This window comes from Dipodomys ordii, unplaced genomic scaffold (genome assembly GCF_000151885.1).
Source record: "Dipodomys ordii isolate 6190 unplaced genomic scaffold, Dord_2.0 Scaffold62, whole genome shotgun sequence".
Taxonomy (NCBI): Eukaryota; Metazoa; Chordata; class Mammalia; order Rodentia; family Heteromyidae; genus Dipodomys; species Dipodomys ordii.
Window position 1 is genome coordinate 862285 of NW_012267278.1, and position 18732 is coordinate 881016.

Consider the following 18732-nt stretch of genomic DNA (forward strand, 5'->3'; position numbering starts at 1 on the left):
TTCCATATCTTAGCTATGGTAAATAATGCTGAATAAACATAGTTGTGCTGGTAGCTTTAGTATGGTCTTGTTTGTGATCATTTGGGTAAATGCCCAAAAGGAGGATTGCTGGGTCATAGGGGAGCTCTATGTGGTCTTTTGAGGAACCTCCATACTGCTTTCCAAAGTGGTTGAACAAGTTTACACTCCCACAAACAATGCAGTAAGGTTCCCTTCTGGCACATCCCCTCCAGCATCTGTTGTTAGAGTTCTTGATTATAGCCATTCTAACTGGGCTGAGGTGGAATCTGAATGTTGTTTTGATTTGCATTTCTTTTATGGCTAGAGAGGTTGAGCATTTCTTCATGTGTCTATTGGTCATTCTTATTTCCTCTTCGGAGAAGTTTCTCTTTAAGTCTTTAGCCCACTTATTTATTGGGCAGTTGTTTCTTTGAGGATTTGTTGTTGGGGGGATTTAATTTTTTGAGTTCCAAGTATATTTTAGATATGAGACTCTTTGTTGTATGGCTAGTGAAGATCTGCTCCCAATCCATGGACTTTCTATTGATCTTGCTAGCTATATCCTTTGCCATGCAGAAGCTCTGCAGCTTCAGGCAATCCCATTTGTCCAACCTTTCTTTGATTTGTTGTTTCTGGGTCTCTCTTAAGAAAAATCTGGCCTGTGCCAAGGAGACCTAGGGTTTCTCCTATTCCTTCCTATAATGTTTTCAGGCTGTCTGCTTTGACTCGGAGGTCTTTGATCCATTTGGAGTTGATTCTGGTACAGGGTGATATATAAGGATTTAGCTTTAGTTTTCTACAGGTGATTAACCAATTTTGCCAGCACCATTTTCTGAAGAGGCTGTCTTTCTTCCATTTTATTTTATTTTAGATCCCTTATGGAAGATTAGGTGTCTTTAGGACTGTGGGCTCATTTCTGGGTTTTCAATTCTATTCTATTGGTCCTCAGGTCTGTTCTAGTGCCAGTACCAAGCTGTTTTGATTACTATGGCTTTGTCATAGAGTTTGAACTTTGGTATTGATATTCCTCCAGCACTATTCTTTCTGTTAAGGATCATTTTGGCTATTTGGGGTCTTTTATTGATCCATATGAATTTTTAGATTGCTTCTTCTATTTCATTGAAGAATGAGGTTAGAATATTGATAGGTATTGCATTGAATTTGTAGATACCCTTGGGAAGTATTGCCATTTTCATGACATTGATCCTTCCAATCTAGGAGCATAAGAGGTTTTTCCACTTCCTAAGTTCTGCTTTGATTTCCTTTTTCAGGTTTTTAAGGTTTTCATCGTAGAGGTCCTTCACTTCTTTAGCTAATTCCTAGTTATTTTATTTTTTGTGGGGCTATTACAAAACGATTTGCTTTCCTGATTTCAGCCGTGCTCTTTTCATTGTTGGCATACAGAAAAGCCATTGATTTCTGAGGGTTAATTTTAGATGATCTTACTATCTGTAGAATTACACAAAGTTGAAAACACAAGCAGAGAGTAGAGTGGTGGTTACCAAGAGCAGTGGGGCATAAGGCTTATGGATGATGTTGATCAAAGAATGTAAGATTTCATTACAGAGGAGGAGTAAGCTCAGAGAAACTATTGTGCTATTTTGGAATGGCATTCTTCTAAGATAGGTAAATCATCTCTCAAATGGTAGAAGTGAAAGAACTTTACTTATGAAACACATTTTTAATGTGAGAAGATGCTAGTAGATAACTCAGAGACTTAGTATTATGAGGTAGTAATTTTCAAAAGTCTTTGAAAGAAGAGTTCTTAAGAGCCACTATCTTAGAAATATCTCATTATTACATAATAGACATTAAGAAAATTTATACTAAAAAACTAAATACACAAAATCATAACTGTAAGTTCACACAGGGAAAAACCCCAAATATGTGAATTAGTATTATATACAGATTTTTGTTAAAATTTTAATATATATATATATATTATTTTTTTTTTTGTCAGTCATGGGGCTTGAACTCTGGGCCTGGGTGCTGTTTCCTAGCTCTTCAGCTCAAGGCTAGCACTCTACCACTTGAGCCACAGCACCACTTCTGGTTTTCTGGTACTTTATTGGAGATAAGAGTCTCACAGACTACTCTGCCTGGGCTGGCTTTGAACCGCAATCCTCAGATCTCAGCCACCTGAGTAGCTAGGAATATTTATAGCAGTCATTAATGTTTAAAAATTTACAAACATATTTTAAGGTGGGATGTGCCTATTAACTGCATTATTTCTATAAATTAGAAAAAGATAACAATTCAATTTTATTGCAGAATACTTAAAGCTTATAAGACATAAGCAAAGTTTAAACATTATTTGTATAAGAAAATTTCTTAATGCTAGTTCTTATGACCTTGGAGCCCAGTTTCTTATAAAATAAGAGGTGAGCCACATGATTTCTAAGTTCGTTTTGGTATTAACATTTATAGCAGCCCTTATAACCACTTTTAACAGTAACTGGTATTTTTCTTTTTCCTTAGCTTTTATATTTTTTTATTGAAAGGAGTCTATTTTATTAAAGGAGTCTAAAGTTCTTCCTGAGATCTGTAAGTTTAAATAAGTTAATAAATACATTTTCCCCTAAGATACTAAAAAAGAATTGAGTGAAATAAAAAAAAAATCACTAGATGGGAACAATTAGGCTATTATGAATTTTATACAGCCCACAATTTAAGAAAATTTATCTAGATAAATAGATAAACCAAGGAAAACTCCTTAGTTGGAAGGAACATTGTTTTACAAAATAAGAATTTGGTTAATTTTCAGAACTAGCAAAGTCAAAGATATAGCAATGTACCCAGCAAACTCCATCATGGCCTTTCAACTGATCTTTCAGTTATAGAGAGAGAATGAGAGATCTGGACCTGAATCTTCAAAAAATGTCGCTTGCTGGCAATATAATCAGTGACCTGGTTTCCCTGCTATGAAATAATGATAGACTATTTACTTCATAGGGACATAAGCAGAACAAAATGAGCAAAGTTTTATTAATCCCTCAGTAGTAAAGTAGTTCTGTATTATGCAAACCCTTAACAAATAAGTCTCCCTAAAAATTCAGTTTTGATGATGTGATCTCTCTATGTAAGAGCCTCAGAAATCAGGGACATACCTATGGCTCAGGCCTCCACTGTAAGCAGAAGGCCTTGAGTTCAAACCCTTGAACTACCAAAACAAACAATCAATCAAAACCCTCAGAAATCTATCAGCTATTCATCAAGACAAACTTTCTCTTGGCTCCCTAAACCCTGAACAGTATTCTACAAAGTACCACTCTAAGCTTTTATGGTTTTTTTTTAGGTCTTTTAATTTAGATATCTGCTTTCTGAGTGAAAAATCTATAATAACCATTCATATAAAAATTAGCGACTTCTGTGCTAATGATACCATACAAAACATTTAATAACTTTTGCATGATCCATTCCAGTTATTTACATTAAAAGAGCCTCTTGGAGACATAATAATCTAAATACCACACGGAATTTTAGATACCTGCCCAGACTGGAATGTATACATAAGAACAGAGGATCTTCTATTGTTATCAGCCTCTCAATCCACTTATATAGGTTACTTATAGGCACGAGGTACTGTTTTTAAACAATACAAAGCATACATGCTGATGGAATATTGCTGATGAAAAATGCAGGTATCACATAAGAAAGATAAAGGAAAAACTTTTGCCTATTTAATTTTGTAGACTAAATCTCCTAATAAAACTTTAAAATTAGTAGCATCTAAATAGATACATACATATAAATTATGACATAGTTCCATATTTTACGTCCTGTTGAAGTATAATTTAAAAATTCTTAATGCTGTCTGATTTTTAATAAAATCAAGTCAAGGCCTATTTCCTTCACAATATTATCACAAAAATTTTACCTGATCTTTAAATTTTTTCTTGAAAGTTCTGAAAATTATAATTTTATAAAGCAATATTCGGTTCTATATAAGACTAACAAACTGAAGAAAAACAGGCATCATAGAAATATGTTGACATCACAGTGTGATATACCACATTACTTCCAAATTTTCTCATTTTCTTAATTTAGGAGCTCTATTTTACTCAAGGACAGTTCATTTAAAAATCATGAAACATATATGTAATATACAACCTCTCTTCAGTGAGGCAGCTGAAATGGTGCCAAGGGAATGAGAAAGTCTATATCGTTCACTAGTCTAGAGAGCCTTAAATAATAAAATAAAAGCTAAGATGTCCTAGAGGCTCAAGAGCATGAGAATAAGACTGTACTCACTGCCTCTACAGAGTGGCCGGAGCACTATCTAAATATAAGCACTGCCATTGTTGGCTATGCTACACATTTTAATGGCCACCTTTGAAGTACCATGGAAATCTAGGCCAAACACATGAAATCATTCTTGAACTCTGAGATAACAGACAAAAGACAAGGACTATATGTTATTAAATGAAAAGTACTAAAAAGATAATAGTACTCCACCTGAACCTTTAAGGTGCATGCCAAAGACCCTGCTTCTAAAGCCTAATTTCTGTTTTATAATGACTATTTTTTGGCATCTCTATTTGTTAATCAAGCATCCTTTTCCATTTTAATGTTTAGGAGTGTAATTTTTTTTTTTTTGGTCGGTTGTGGGGCTTGAACTCTGGGCCTGGGCGCTGTCCCTCAGCTCTTCAGCTCAAGGTGAGCACTCTACCACTTGAGCTACAGCGCCACTTCTGGTTTTCTGGTGGTTTATTGGAGATAGGAGTCTCACGGTCTCTCCTGCCCAGCCTGGCTTTGAACAGAGATCCTCAGATCTCAGCCTCCTGAGTAGCTAGGATTACAAGCGTGAGCCACCAGCGCCCGGCTTAGGAGTGTAATTTTTTAATATAAACTTCCTAAGTAGATAATAATCAAAAATGTTCTTAAATGGACAATGGAAATTATTTCTGCCAGGTTTTTCTTCCTTCATTTTTGTTTTCATGCTCTGTTAGTGTTTATTACCAGAGCTTGGGGTGGGGGTGGAGATGGGGGAGAAAGTAACAGACAAAACCCCCCAAACTCAATGCAGTTCTTTGCTTTACTAAGTGCATCAAATACTATGACTACTTTCCAGAAGAGTTAGTATGGCATATCAGAGGCATTTGTAACTAAATGTTTTATAACACATTAGTTTACTTTATGGTTAATTATAATACTTCTTTATCAATGCTGAGAGGAAGAATCAGATATCTATGGGCCTGGGAAAGTGGCTTAGGGTAGAGTGCTTGACTAGAATGCGTGAAGTCCTGGGTTTGATTCCTCAGTACCACATAAATGGAAAAGGCCATATGTGGCACGGTGGCTCAAGTGGTAGAGTGCTAGCTTTGAGCAAAAAGAAGCTCAGGGATAGTGCCCAGGCCCTGTGTTCAAGCCCCAGGACTGGACAAAAAAAAAAAAAGGAATCAGATATTTTAATATTTCCTTTTTTAAAGGACGTAGTTTACCAGCTATCTATAGGTAGATAAAGTATCCTTACAAAAAAAAAAAAGTACTATTTAGATTTTTGGATATCAGAAGGATCTATGTTCTAAAAGTTCAAATAGTAAATTTTTGTGAGAAAACTTTAAAAAATTCAGTAACTCTTAATCTACCTATGTACGATTTAAATATTTCAAAAGGGAGAATCTTGAATATGTTTCCTTACCTCAGGAGCAAACATGGTCTCATAGGTAGGATTGTACTGAACTTCTTTCACAGCAGGGTCAAGGTGAACTCCAGTCTCCAAATCTTCCTAAAAAAAAACCAAGTGAACATTAAAAATTTCACATGTAATTATTTCATTTTAGAAATTATACCAAAGCTTCTAAACACCAGCCACTTAAATCACCAATTATGATAATTATATTATTGATATATATTACTGATAATTCTAAAATAAAAAGATTAATAAAAATAATATTTGAATGTATATGTATGGCTAGTTTTAGAGGTATCATATGTAACAAATCTTCTCTTTTCAAAATATTTACTTTAGCTAGAGATGTGATTCAAATGGTAGAGCTATTGCTTAGCAAGTGTAAGGCTCGAGTTTAAACCCTAGTAGGGCCAAAAAATAAAAGACAAAAAACTCTTAGAAATAAGTTAATTAGAAGATTATAATTCTCTTTGTGTCTTAATTAACTCAGAAGTCTTGGTTCTCTTGTTCCACAGTCAGAAGAGGCACTGTTTTTATTTAGCAAGCCTATTAAATGTGTGAACAGATGGTTCTTGGTTTGGTACTGTAGAGGAAACAGAAGGAAGTGGCAGGGATTGAATCTTTTTAACCTAAAGTCTTAGAATCCATGTCAATGCTTCAACATTTTTTCAATTCATTCCTCAGTTTAATGAACATTCTGGAAAAATCACTGGCAATTCCTTTTGTTAACTCTTCCACTAATAAATTTATAATGGTATCCCTAGTCTGGCCCTGTCTCTTGAACTCTATAGACTTGTATATCCAGGCTTAGCCTTGGGATCTTTTCTTAGAATATCTAACATACATCTGAAATCATTCTTGGCCTTGTTTCTCCTAATGACCTTCTAGGGTCCTCTACATTACTGGCAATTACATTCATAAGCAGTTGCTCAGGTCAAAATCTCTAAGTTATACTTGACTATTCTGTCATACACTATATTAATCCATCAGCAAATCTACCTTCTGTATACATTCACAACAACTTTTCATACCCTCTTTCCATCAGCTCAGTTCAATGAGCATCTTGCATCAGGATTACTGTAATGGTGTCCCTACTTTCTACACTTGCCCACCTACAGCCTCACTGCACATAGAAGCCAATGCAATGCTTTCAAAATATTAGTCAGAGTATAATTCTACTTTGCTGTAGTCCCTTCACTTCCCAGAAGCTTTTCCACTCAGATTAAAAATATATGTCTATAAAGCCCATTACAGTTCTTGGAAAGTAGGCCTGGCTCCCTAGAGTAGCTTTACAGGGCACTTTCCTTTTTCACTTTTGTCCTCTCTGAGCATCCACATATTAAAAACTTGTTATTCCATTATAAATACGTTTCCTTTAGTTAAGGCATGCTGATGTCATGCTGAAGGTAGGGTATATCTTGTCAAAGTGATACAAATTAATGCTGCAAATTTTGCATACACGTGGGGTTTATAAAGTTAACAGTTATACTAGAGAAGAACGCATGCCATGAATGATAATTTGCATAGTTATACAGGCCAATGATCAAAGACCAGAAAACCAATAAGAAAAATACCATAGACATAGTTATTGTTCCAAAATCTTCCACTCTTAAAATGTTTGCAACAACACTTATTTTACAGGATATTTAGTTTCTCTACATCAGAAAAAGTGTTTTCCTTGAACTTCACTCCTCGCTAGTTCAAAACTGTCCATTTCCTTACCCCCTTACCTTCTCCTCATAACTTCCAATTGCCACCCCCAATCCACCTATACTTCCTTCCTTCTCTCTTTCCTTTTGTCTCACAGACCTGATCCCATTCCTGGTCTCTGGATTCTCATATCCAACTGCCTACTGAATTTCATTATATGTGGATGTCACCATATCAAACACTATGCCACAGAACATACTGCTCTTTCCATACTTTATCTTCAGGCAGTCTTGCTCAGTATGTATATTTCTCCAGAAATCCCATTCCATTCTTCCTTCTTCATATTCCACCTACTTCTGTCCTGGTTCAGGACTCTAATTTCCCCGCTTTTGCCATATTAAACTAACAGGTGCTTTTAAAAAAAGAACAAGCAATTCAAAGCTTTCTGTACTACTTTGTGTCATAAGGCATTCCCTTTGTTAGCTGGTAACATCATCTTCTTATTTTCCCTGATCTGTTCCCTCTGCTTGCCCGAGGAAAAACACTTGAATGCTCACGGTCCTAAAGTATTTTTCACAGTATTTGTGACATTATTTGTTCTGTGTAACTTTTACTTATACTTACATGTTATATCCTTACTGCCTAGTAGAATTCAGGCCATTCAGTACATAAATATTTGTTAAATTAAAAAGCTGAAAGGAAAAAGCAATCCATGGAGAAATTAAATAGGATCAGGCTGACTAAAGGTTGCTGGGTTCGGCAATACAGTACAAAAAGATGTCTTCCAGAGTGATTTTGGTACCGAGATGAATCAAAACGACAGCTGTAAGGAGCATTTGTACAAATAAAAATATAGAAAAACAAGACAGGATTACTTTTTGGACTTTTAAGATGTTTGGCATGTGTTAGGCTGGCTTTGGCCTTCAACCTTCTGCCTTAGTCTTCCAAGTGTTGAGATTATAGGTATGTACCAGCATGCTAGTCCTTTCCTTATTCTTGGCCTGTGTTTCTCCCTGCTGTCTTCTTTCTTGTAGTAGTATGATTGACTATATTTTTTCTTAAGAAGAAAGAAAAATAAACTTAATTTTTTTCAGAAACCCCTCCCATCTGACATCTCATCTCTTGAAATCAATATTCCACATTGTGTGATGTTGTACAACTTCACATGCAGTTTAATTTTGTTGCTCGAATTTCTTGTATCACAGTTGATATTTATTTATTTATTTGGGTTGGTCGTGGGGCCTGAACTCTGGGCCTGGGCACTGTCCGCCAGCCATTCAGCTCAAGGCTAGCACTCTACTACTTGAGCCACAGCACCACTTTTGGCTTTTTCTGCTTATGTGGTGCTGAGGAATCAAACCCAGCGCCTCAAGCATGCAAGGCAAGTACTCTACCACTGAGCCACCTTCCTAGTCCCATAGTTGATATTTTTTGTTTGTCCTCTCAACTCCTGATATATATATATGTATGTATATTAAAATCTCCTACTGTGATTGAGCACTTATCATTTTCTTATAGTTGTTAAATTTTGCTTAAATATTTTGCACTTTCATTGTTATATCCCTCTTTGTGAATAGAATCTTTTATCATTATGAACTATGATCCATAAAGGAATAATTTGATAATACTGGACTAAGTAGACAATTCTATTCATCAAAAGGCAGAAAAAACTGTTAGGGGCCAAGTTACAAACAGAAAAGAATTTTTGCAATATATATGTCTGACAAAGGCATTCATAATACAAACATGTCCTACAGAAAAAAATGAAAAGACAGGGCTGGGAAGGTAGCTCAGTGGTAGAGTGTTCACCTAGCATGCATGAAGCCCTGGGTTTGATTCCTCAGCACCACATAAACAGAAAAAGCCCGAAGTAGTGCTGTGGCTCAAGAGGTAGAGTGCTAGCCTTGAGCAAAAGAAGCTTAGGGATAGTACTCAGGCCCTGAGTTATAGCCACAGGACTGAGAAAGAAAGAAAGAAAGAAAGAAAGAAAGAAAGAAAGAAAGAAAGAAAGAAAGAAAGAAAGAAAGAAAGAAAGAAAGAAAGAGAGCGAGAGAAGGAAAAGAAAGAAAGAAAGAAAGAAAGGAAGGAAGGAAGGAAGGAAGGAAGAAAGAAAGGAAGGAAGGAAAAAGGAAGAAAGAAAGGAAGGAAGGAAGGAAGGAAGGAAGGAAGGAAGGAAATCATTTTTGAGAGAAAAAAAGTCACCAATAACAAATATGAAAATATAATCAATCTCACTAGTGCTCACTGCATAAATTTATGTCTTGCCAAAATACTTGCTATTAGTCACAATACCAATTAGTTAAGTACTAAAATAATGTTTTCCTGCTTCATTTCTCCTTCTTTGATCAATTTCCAATCCATACATTTACTGTATGCAAGTTTCCTCCCTGTCCACATCATATAAACAAGTGCTAATTCTCAAACCATCTACAGATATACCACTGCTCTCCTATCAGAGAATGGGAACCATTCAGTGTGGGGGGTGGGAGGGGAGGAGTAGGGATAGCCCAGCTCTGCATCCTTAGATGCATCTCTGGTCTCTGGTATCTTTATCTTACATACTTTATGTAATCTTTCCTCCTGGATTTCCTTACTTATTAATTTCTTAGAGCCTGAACTAATAAATAAGCTCTAGAGTGCCCCACCTCTGACACTGCCAGCTCAGCTTTGAACTTCAGATTCTCAATGTACATACTTCAAGGTATTCTTTTTCACTTACTTTTTCCATTCTCTTTCCAAATACATTTCCCTTAATCTTGTATTCCAGGATTTGGAGATGCAAAGGAATAGACACAACAATCTCTGGGCCCCAGAGTCAGTCCAGGTGAAAGTAAAAAGTTAACAAATCCCAGCAATGTGGCAAGTCCTGCAGTTGAGATATAAAAAGGAGGGACTCAGATAGACACAGCTGAGGAATCTGGCTCTGAGAACTGAAGGACAGTGGAGTCTGGGGTGTGGGATAGTGGCACAAGGCACAGGATTTTTGAGCAGAAAGACTAGTGTGAGCAAAATCATGACAAGAAAAAGGAAAATTAGACTTATGGGGCTCTACAGTGTTCAATATGTGGGAGAATGGCAGGCTTTATGTGGTACATAAGAAACTTAAAACTTCTCTAATAGGCAAGCAACATGGATTAATAATTCTCTAATAGGCAAATTGGGATTTAGAAATACCTTCACACTGCATGTGGAGAAGAGAATGGGATGTGAAACTGGGGACAAAACCGGACTAAGTAGAAGGAAAAGACAAATGATGAAAAAATTTGAACTAGACAATGGCAGCAATAAAGTGAGTTGTTATATGTCACTAATTACAATGGGCAGGACCTACCACCCCAAAGAAAAGTATGAAAGAGAAAAGAAAGACCAGTAGTTACTGGGAGAATTAAGAAAGATATGAAAGTTATGCTAATGAAAAGAGAGAAGATACTGCATTGAGAAAAACTAATGACACAGAAATGGAAGCTAAATGACTAGCTTCAGGGGCTGAGGACAAAAAAAGGGTGACCCTAAGGGATGGAAGTGGAATGATTAATCGAAATGGGAAAAACAAAAGTGGGTTTTGAGGGAAAAAAATGTTAATTTTGGGAAAGAAAATGTTAATTTTCCAGCATACTGAACTAGAGGTACCTGAGAGCCATCTGGGAGAGATGTTTACTAGGTCTTAAGCTAGTGAAGTGTTTAGGATTAGAAAAGAGAGCTGACATTTAATCACTATTTACTGCTAAAATTGCTTTCCATGGCTTATGAGAATTCTTATAACTCCATGAGATAGGCTCTAGTGTTGAACATTGCAATGAAGATGAGAAAAGATTGGCACAGAGTACTAAGCAGGATATGTATCCTAGAATCTTGACTCAAACCTAGGCTTAATGGTTACTTGTGATCCACCAGCAACACAGACTGAGTTTGAAGATATAGGAGAATTTGTGGAGTGCAAAGAGTGCTAAGAAACACTAATTTATTGAAGGAAAGGGCAGAAGAAAGAGGAGACCAGAAGGCTAAGGATAGCCTCTTGGAAGTCCTAGAGAATGTTTTGAGAAAGAGGAACAATTTAGCAGTGTTACTTCATGTGGAGATTCAAGTCAGGTAGCAGAACTTGACAACTGGAAGGCCTGGGACATTGTCTAGAAGAACAGTTTTCCATGTAGGACCACAATGCATTGGGTTGTAGAGAAAATGGAGGTGAAGTAGTAAAACGAGCTCCAAAAGCAGGGCTATAAAAAGAAGTTTCTGAAAGATTTAACTTAGGAGAGTTTTGTTTTGTTATAAAGACCAGTTTCCGAGCTGGTGATTCACATTTGTAATCCTAGCTACTTAGGAGGCTGAGACTTAAGGATCTTAGTTTAAAGCTAGCCTGGGCAGGAAAGTCCATGAAAGTCTTATCTTCAATTAACCACCAGAAAACTGGAAGTGGAGCTGTGGCTCAAAGTGGTAAGAGTGTTAGCCTTGAGCAGAAGAGGTCAGGGATAGCTCCCAGACTCTGAGTTCAAGCATCATGATAACCACCAACAACAAAAATACCAATTTTCCAATATTCTTTAATGCCAGATGTCCTAATAAAGAGTAAAACTCAGCTGGGCCCTGTGGCTCAAGCTTATAATCCTCGCTACCTGGGAAGCGAGAAGGAAAGTGGGTTAAGGTTCAAGCCCAGCTCAGGCATAAAAGTTTGTGAGACTTCATCTCAATCAACTGCTGGTTGAGATGGTGTGTGCCTGTTATCCCAGCAATGGGAGAAGCACAATGCCTGTGACTGTCATCTACAGAGACGGAAAGAAGCCCAGGTAGGAAGACTGAAGCCTAGGTTGAGCTGGGTAATACTGCATGGAAAATTAACCAATGCAAAACAGGACTGGTGGTGTGGATGAAGTGGCACACCACCTGCCTTGCAAGCAAGAGACCCTGAGTTAAATCCCCAGTAGTGTTAAAAAAAAAAAAGGAGCAAAATTCATAACTAGGTCCTTAAAAGCCGGTTAAAAGACTTATGTGATAGACTAGACGGGAACACTCTCTGATTACCCATATGGAGCTCTAATGCCAAGTGGTGGATGCTCTCAGCAAGTTACAGACAGACCATTATTTTCCTTATTCCTTAACCGCTCTGAGCTGTCTGCCTTCCCAGGTTTCCTAGTCACCGAAGATTGGGAACTCCTCCCTTAATCTACGTGGGACTGACTTCTCATTCTTTGAACTGTCTTTTTCAGAGAGGACTTGCCTGACCAACCTGTCAAAATCATACTCCTCCCTTGTTCCTTATTTTGGTATCTTATATAGTTTATGTTATAGTATTCAATCCAATCTGGAGCTACTTTATTTGGTCACGCTTAATTGGCTGCCTCTTCCCCTAGAACGTATGTATCCTGAGGAAAAGAAGGCTGGCTTGTTGGTCTCCATGGCTTCACCCCTAAAAAAGTACTTGGCAAATAACACGTGCTCAATAAGTAATTGCAAAATGAATGATATAACCAATGTCTCCCTTTAACATCCTCCTTTTTGAAGATCATGCATGCGGTTTCTTAAGTCCAATGCACGTTTGCTATTGTATTAACATAGAGACCACAAGAGTTAACCTCTACAACACTATCACTAGATATCTGGCTACAGACTGTACGCCTGAAATCTTTACAATACTCCTCTGGCACAGAAAAATGCTTACCTCTACTACAGACGGGAGAAAACAGGATAGTTGCATGTATCCTTCGCTCAAATTCACACAAGTGGTAGAGCCAGAGTAGAAACTAGTTCTCCCTAATCAAAACAAAGTCGGGCTACTTTGGGAAATTCGGATCGTTTTATTTACGTCCTGAGACTACACTGGCTCTAAACAGCCCAGGTCACGTAGTCCACAAATTCAAGTTTTACCCTCTCTTTGACCACTTGTTTTCTGATGGACAGACGCGCGGGCAGAGCCGTGGAGGGTTGTCCCAAACGTGCACTTCTCCCAAGGATGACGAGCGTGGGAACGGGCTGGAGCTAAGTGTTAGCAATGATCTCTCAGCACTCTGGGGTGACCCGAGAACTAATGGCAAGCGGCGGGGATGGAACGAAGCCAATTCCCCCACACACCAGTAGCCAAAACACTTACCTTAACGGCCACCTCCGGAGCCGAGTCCACCGCCACTGCCAGCGAGGGCTTGGCCGAGGGAGATTTAGTCAGGTGCATGAGGGAGTCGGCGGCTGGCAACGGACACCGACCGCCCTCACTGTCCGAGTCCGATTCAGACCCCGAGCCCGAACCATAGGAAGCGGCTAAAGCTGCGATGGCAGCCGACATGACGGCGACTGTTTCTCCACTACAGACACCAGGCCCGGGCGGAAGAAGCAGTGACTCCCAGGTCCTAGCAGATTACTAGAGAAGACATCATTTACTTCCTTCGCTAAGAAATCACTTATCAAACTTTAAAACAATATGTAATTTTTTACGAGAACTACACTCAAGCACGGAATTCTCAAACTTTTGTCTAGGGAAGCAGAGAGAATCCCCAACTACCATAACTTTCAGGACCTAGTTGGGTTAGATTAAAGGCTGAGTTCTAAAATACCTTGCGGCCTGGAGGCTCCCGTCCTGCAGCGCGGCGGGAAGTGAGAGATGGATGATGGGAAATGTAGTTTGGAAGCGAGGGGCGGGGCTACGAGGGCAGGCTTCCCTTTGACCCCGCCCCCGAATGGATAGTTCATTCAATTGGCTATCATCTTCCCTCAACCCCTAGCCAAGCAGGGTTCTCTCTGTCCCCCTCCCCCCAAATGTGAGGATTGGGTAATACCACAGAGCCCCAGGAAAGGGGGGAAAGCCATCTTTACCTCATCGGATGGCTAAGTGGGCGGGGGCTGGGTTGGTTACCAGGGCCGCACCTGGGCTCAGGGGGCTGCGAGGTTAGGTGAGAATCTTCAGAGTGAACACCTGCGGCTCGGCCAGGAGTCGCTCCTGGGAGAAAGGGTCAGACGTTAGGTGGAGCGAGCCGCGGCTCCCCCCGCTGCGGGCGAGGATCTCCGCGCCCGGTTGTGGAGCGTCGCGCGCGGGGAGGGGGCGGGAGGAGGGCCGCGGCTGCTCGCGGTGTTGTTCGCCCGCACATCCCGCACACCGTGGCTCCGGCGGCCGGCGCGCGCCCCGGGCGACGTACCCAGGGGCTCGGGCGCTTCGGCTGCTTCCTGGAGCCGGTTCCCTCTCGGAACCCGACGCTCCCGGGGCTGAGCGGGACGGGCGGCCGCCGCCGAAGCATGCAGAAGGGGTAAGGCAGAGCCCCTCACGATTCCACGGTGAGCACGAGTCTCTCAGGGATTTTATCTTTCGGGGGAGGGGGCCTAGGAAAGGAACACGTCCTCCTCGCCGGGGACCGAGCGCCAGCCGCGTGGACCTCGGGGTCTGCCAAGGTTGCGGGAATGGATGGGCGCGCCACCCCCGCGACGCCCCCCACCCCCATCCCGCGTCGCCCCGGCTCCCGCCGCCCGGGCTGGACGCCTCGGGAGACCCAGGCTGGCGCGCCGGGGTCTGCGTTGCAGGACTGGCCTGAGGCTGCTCGGGGAGGAGAGACTGCGGGTCCCACCTGAGGTGTGTGTGTGGGGGGGGGGGTCTGCGCTCAGCTGCCCGCCCGCCCCCACGACCCGCCCCCCCGGGCCTTCGGGTTCTGGGGGAGGCTGCAGCCGGGGGTGGCCCGGGAAGCCCTGCTGGCGCTACGTGCCTTGCTAAAGCCGTCTCTGCTTGCGGACGCGGCGACGGTCTGTCTGTAAAGGCGTAACGGTAAAGCGGGCGCCCACGTCCCTTTTTTTATTTTATCTTATTTATTTATTTGTTTTGTTTTGGAGAGGAGGCAAAGCGGACCCCTCGCCTTGGATGCCTGTTAACGGGGAGGTGCCCGGGGCAGAGTTCGGGAGCCGCGCTCCCAGCTCTGATGTCGGCAGAACTCGCCCATTGTGCCACCCAGATAATTATTCAACTATGCAGCATCCATTGCACCTTTCCCATTTTTTCTTTTCCCCTTGCTACAGCATGCCCCCTAGCTTCGGTACTTCGACACCTTCTCTTGCACTTGGGGAGGATGAACGAGAATAATGATGAAAAGAAAGCACATCCGACCTGTCCTGTAACCGGTTATTAATTAATGAATGCCCAGTTAGGCTAGGTACTTGAGTACGACGCATTCTAACCTTAGCCTTTTCCTAACATTTGCTGTGTCTTAGATGCTGTTTTAATTTCTTTTTGGTGTTGCATTCACGAATTCGCCAAGTCTTATGTTTGTTTAGAATTTGATGTCGTCGATCTCTCGGTTACTCAATGTTCTTGCATGCAATTTATATGGTAAACTTTCATCTTTCTAAAATTTGATAGCACTATACCATAATTACAAATGCAATCTCAGTTTGAACTCTGAGAGCTAGTTTAAATCTTTGTGCCTTAAGTTTCTATTTGGAAAGAAATATGATTATGTATCTTGAATATTTGAATAAACTTTATATTAAATTTCTCAAGCTTTGAATAAGAAAACGTTTGTTCTTATTTTCTCGGTAGCAGAATATTTCATTGCTAATCACAATCTTCAGTTGAATGAAAGGCAGGATTTACTATTTAAGATGGGGTTCTTAACTGCCTTATTGCTTCTTAGTTTATCGGAATTTAATTTGTTATTCAGTTCCTTGTGCAATATTAAATTACTTGTTAGGGGTCTTTATATCCTTTTTCTAACTTTTATCTACAAGACTGTATTCTATCTGAAAAAAGAAATATTTGCCTGAAGACATAATAAGGAACTGTTGATAATTATTTTAAAGACTGCAGAGCTCATCGAGAAGAAAGAACTAAAAAGTAAAGGTTTTCTTTTTTGTAATTGTCCCTTTCTGGGTTAAGCTTGTTACATTAACCCTTTTGCTCAAACCAGAATCACCTATAGATGTTGCAGGGGCCGTTTGAATGCACCGCAAGTGTTTAATGGCACTTGGAAGTGGCTCACTTGGAAGTTGATGGTGTAGAATCAGTTAACTTGGTTAGGAAATGACCTTGCAATTTACAAAATGGACAGCTTTGTGCCTTGGTTTCCTGATGTGTAAGTAAAGATAATACTCATTTACTCCACAAGGTAGTATTCACAAATTGAATGAAAATGTTTTCCTAGTGCTTTTAAAGAAAATTTAAATATTTTGGCTCATGGGTAAAGAAAGAATTCCTATGTAAAAATACAGTAAAAAGATTTCTTTAGGATTTTCTTTGGCACTTTAGGATGTTTGATAGTTTTTGCTTTGGAGAGATATGGCTCTAAATTTTATGATTTCTCATTTATAAAGGAGGTTTAATTGCAGATTTAATGTTATAAAGAGTATATATAGTTAAACCATAGCCATAGTTAATACCAATAAAAATTGTTACTTAGTAAAAAATGGAATATTAAGTTTGTGAGAAATAAGTACACAGAAAATGTTAGTTATTTTATTAAAAACATTATAGGTGGCACAATCCAAAATACAAAGTTGTGATCATTTATAAGGAATAATATGGACATATGTGGTTTAGTATTCAATCTTGTAAGTATCTATACATTTAGAGTTAATACTTTTATATTGTGAAATACTATAATTATAGTTTTTCTTACTTTTAGGAATAAGTTAAGATATATTTTCCTAGTGCTTGATTATCATTCTAACAGTAGTTAGTAAATTTGATTCCTTAATGAAAGCCTTGATTCAGTCAACTAGCATTAGCAAAACCAACTATTGCAAGATCATGTTAATAGACCTTGTTTCAGACCAGTACTTTTGGTTATTTTGTGTGAGAATTTTATATAGATAATAAGACTCGTAAAGTGTGTTTAAATTTACTGTTTGTTATATGGAGTTTCTTTGTTTTTAGATTTGATTACAAATTTATAATGTTTAAACTAATAAGCTAAATTTCAGCTATCATTACTTGAGCAAATGCAGTTAATTCATGTTTTCTTTAGCTCTTAATAGTTCCTATCTTGAACTTATTGTTATAAATCCAAAGATTCTAGCATAGCATTTAACGAAAAGCAAGGGCTCCATCTTTTTGGTTGTTGTTGAACAAATAAAATGAATAATAAATACTGTTTGAACTATTGTACTGAATGAAAAATTTGAAAATATATTTATCACATAATTAATAGAAAATATTTTAGTGCCAGAGAAAAGAGAAAAAATATGTTTGGATGTTCTCTGTAACTTCTTTTTATCTCCATTTATAATTCTTTTACATTAGTGAATTAGCACTTAGATATTGAATAATGTCTATGTTATATTGTATATGTTGGTAACCAAAATGAAATGATATTAACCATTTTTTCCTTAACATTATAGCTCACTTCATTAACTTTTCTTGCTTTTTCAAAATTAGATATAGAAGTATTTTTCTTTTTGACTTTAAATTTTCTAGTGACATCTTAATAAAAAGAAGTATGTACATTATGTGTGCTTAGTACATAATTTAAAAAATAAACAATCCCTCTAGGAAATGGAAGAATGAGGTTTTTTTATCTTTGTTGCTGTTTTTTCTTTTCTTTTTGTCTTGTTTGTTCATTTATCTATCTTTGAATGGGTAAGGGGGGGCACAAAAATGAGGGACAAATGGTGAACAAGTGCAGCAGTGATACTCTCTAGACACTATGTTGAAACTGAACTATACAACTGGTGGGTGGGAACAGAAGGAAAAAGTGGGAAAGAGTGAGGGAAGGTGTGACAATTTCCAAAAAAAAATGTACTCTTTACCTGACTTCTGTAACTGTAATCCCTCTGTACATCACCTTTATAATAACAGTAAAACATTTTTTAAAAGATAAATGATTCCCAAGGAAGAGCTTTTTTTTTATAGAAATAAGAATCTTTTTTTTTGTTTGTCACAGTCATCTTCTGATTCGGAATTTCAAGTCTTTCTGAATTGGTAGCCCTAACTTGGATTTATTGTATTTTAAAACATATAAAACGGTTTTGGTCTCAGGACTTCATTTCTAAAAAATAGCCTAGTAGTTAAAACTCAGAGTCCACTAACGTCTATATAACTCATGATATGCTTGAATTATAGGACTATTGCTAGTAACACTAGAGAAATATCAAATTATACTAATAACTAATGCAAATACTATATTAACATACAACCCTCTGAGAATCCTTTTATCTTAGTAAGCCTGACAACAGTTTTCGGAACTTGCCTTCTTTCGCCCACTGGCCATGAAGGGGAGGATATTCCTTAGTTTACTGTGTGGTAAGAAGTTAGGGGATGAGAGAAGCTGAAAGGAGCTCAGATTTTGTACCTCTCAGGGTCTTTACTTTTATCAGTTGTAAAATGAGATGATTGAAGTAGAGATTTCTGAGGCCGCTCTTGATGACCAAAGTCTAATGGACTTGGAAAATATGTGCCACTCTGTTTTTCTTATGAGCCAATCTCCCCCCTCTTCACTCCCCGCCCCAATTACTGCTTACATACTTCTTGGCAAAAATTTCTCCTTCCT

General features: G+C 38.8%; 2 protein-coding genes across 4 annotated transcripts in view; one reads left to right on the forward strand and one right to left on the reverse strand.

Annotated features, from left to right (window-relative positions):
• The window catches only part of Cdc40 (cell division cycle 40), a 45514-nt gene extending 31780 nt beyond the window's left edge, over positions 1-13734 (reverse strand). Inside the window, exons 1-2 of one of the 2 annotated variants that reach the window (XM_013022430.1) lie at positions 13368-13734; positions 5642-5728 (exon numbers count right to left, since the gene is read on the reverse strand). In XM_013022430.1, the coding sequence (XP_012877884.1) occupies positions 5642-5728; positions 13368-13556 (276 nt within the window). In that variant the 5' untranslated portion in view covers positions 13557-13734. Of the gene's footprint in view, positions 1-5641; positions 5729-10001; positions 10097-13367 lie in introns of those variants that run through there. The other variant, XM_013022431.1, reaches the window with a different exon arrangement.
• Positions 13735-14480: 746 nt separating this feature from the next.
• The window catches only part of Wasf1 (WAS protein family, member 1), a 41927-nt gene continuing 37675 nt past the window's right edge, over positions 14481-18732 (forward strand). For both annotated transcript variants that reach the window (XM_013022394.1, XM_013022395.1), the window contains exon 1: positions 14481-14539. The gene's annotated coding sequence lies outside the window, so the exon portion shown is untranslated. The remainder of the gene's footprint in view (positions 14540-18732) is intronic.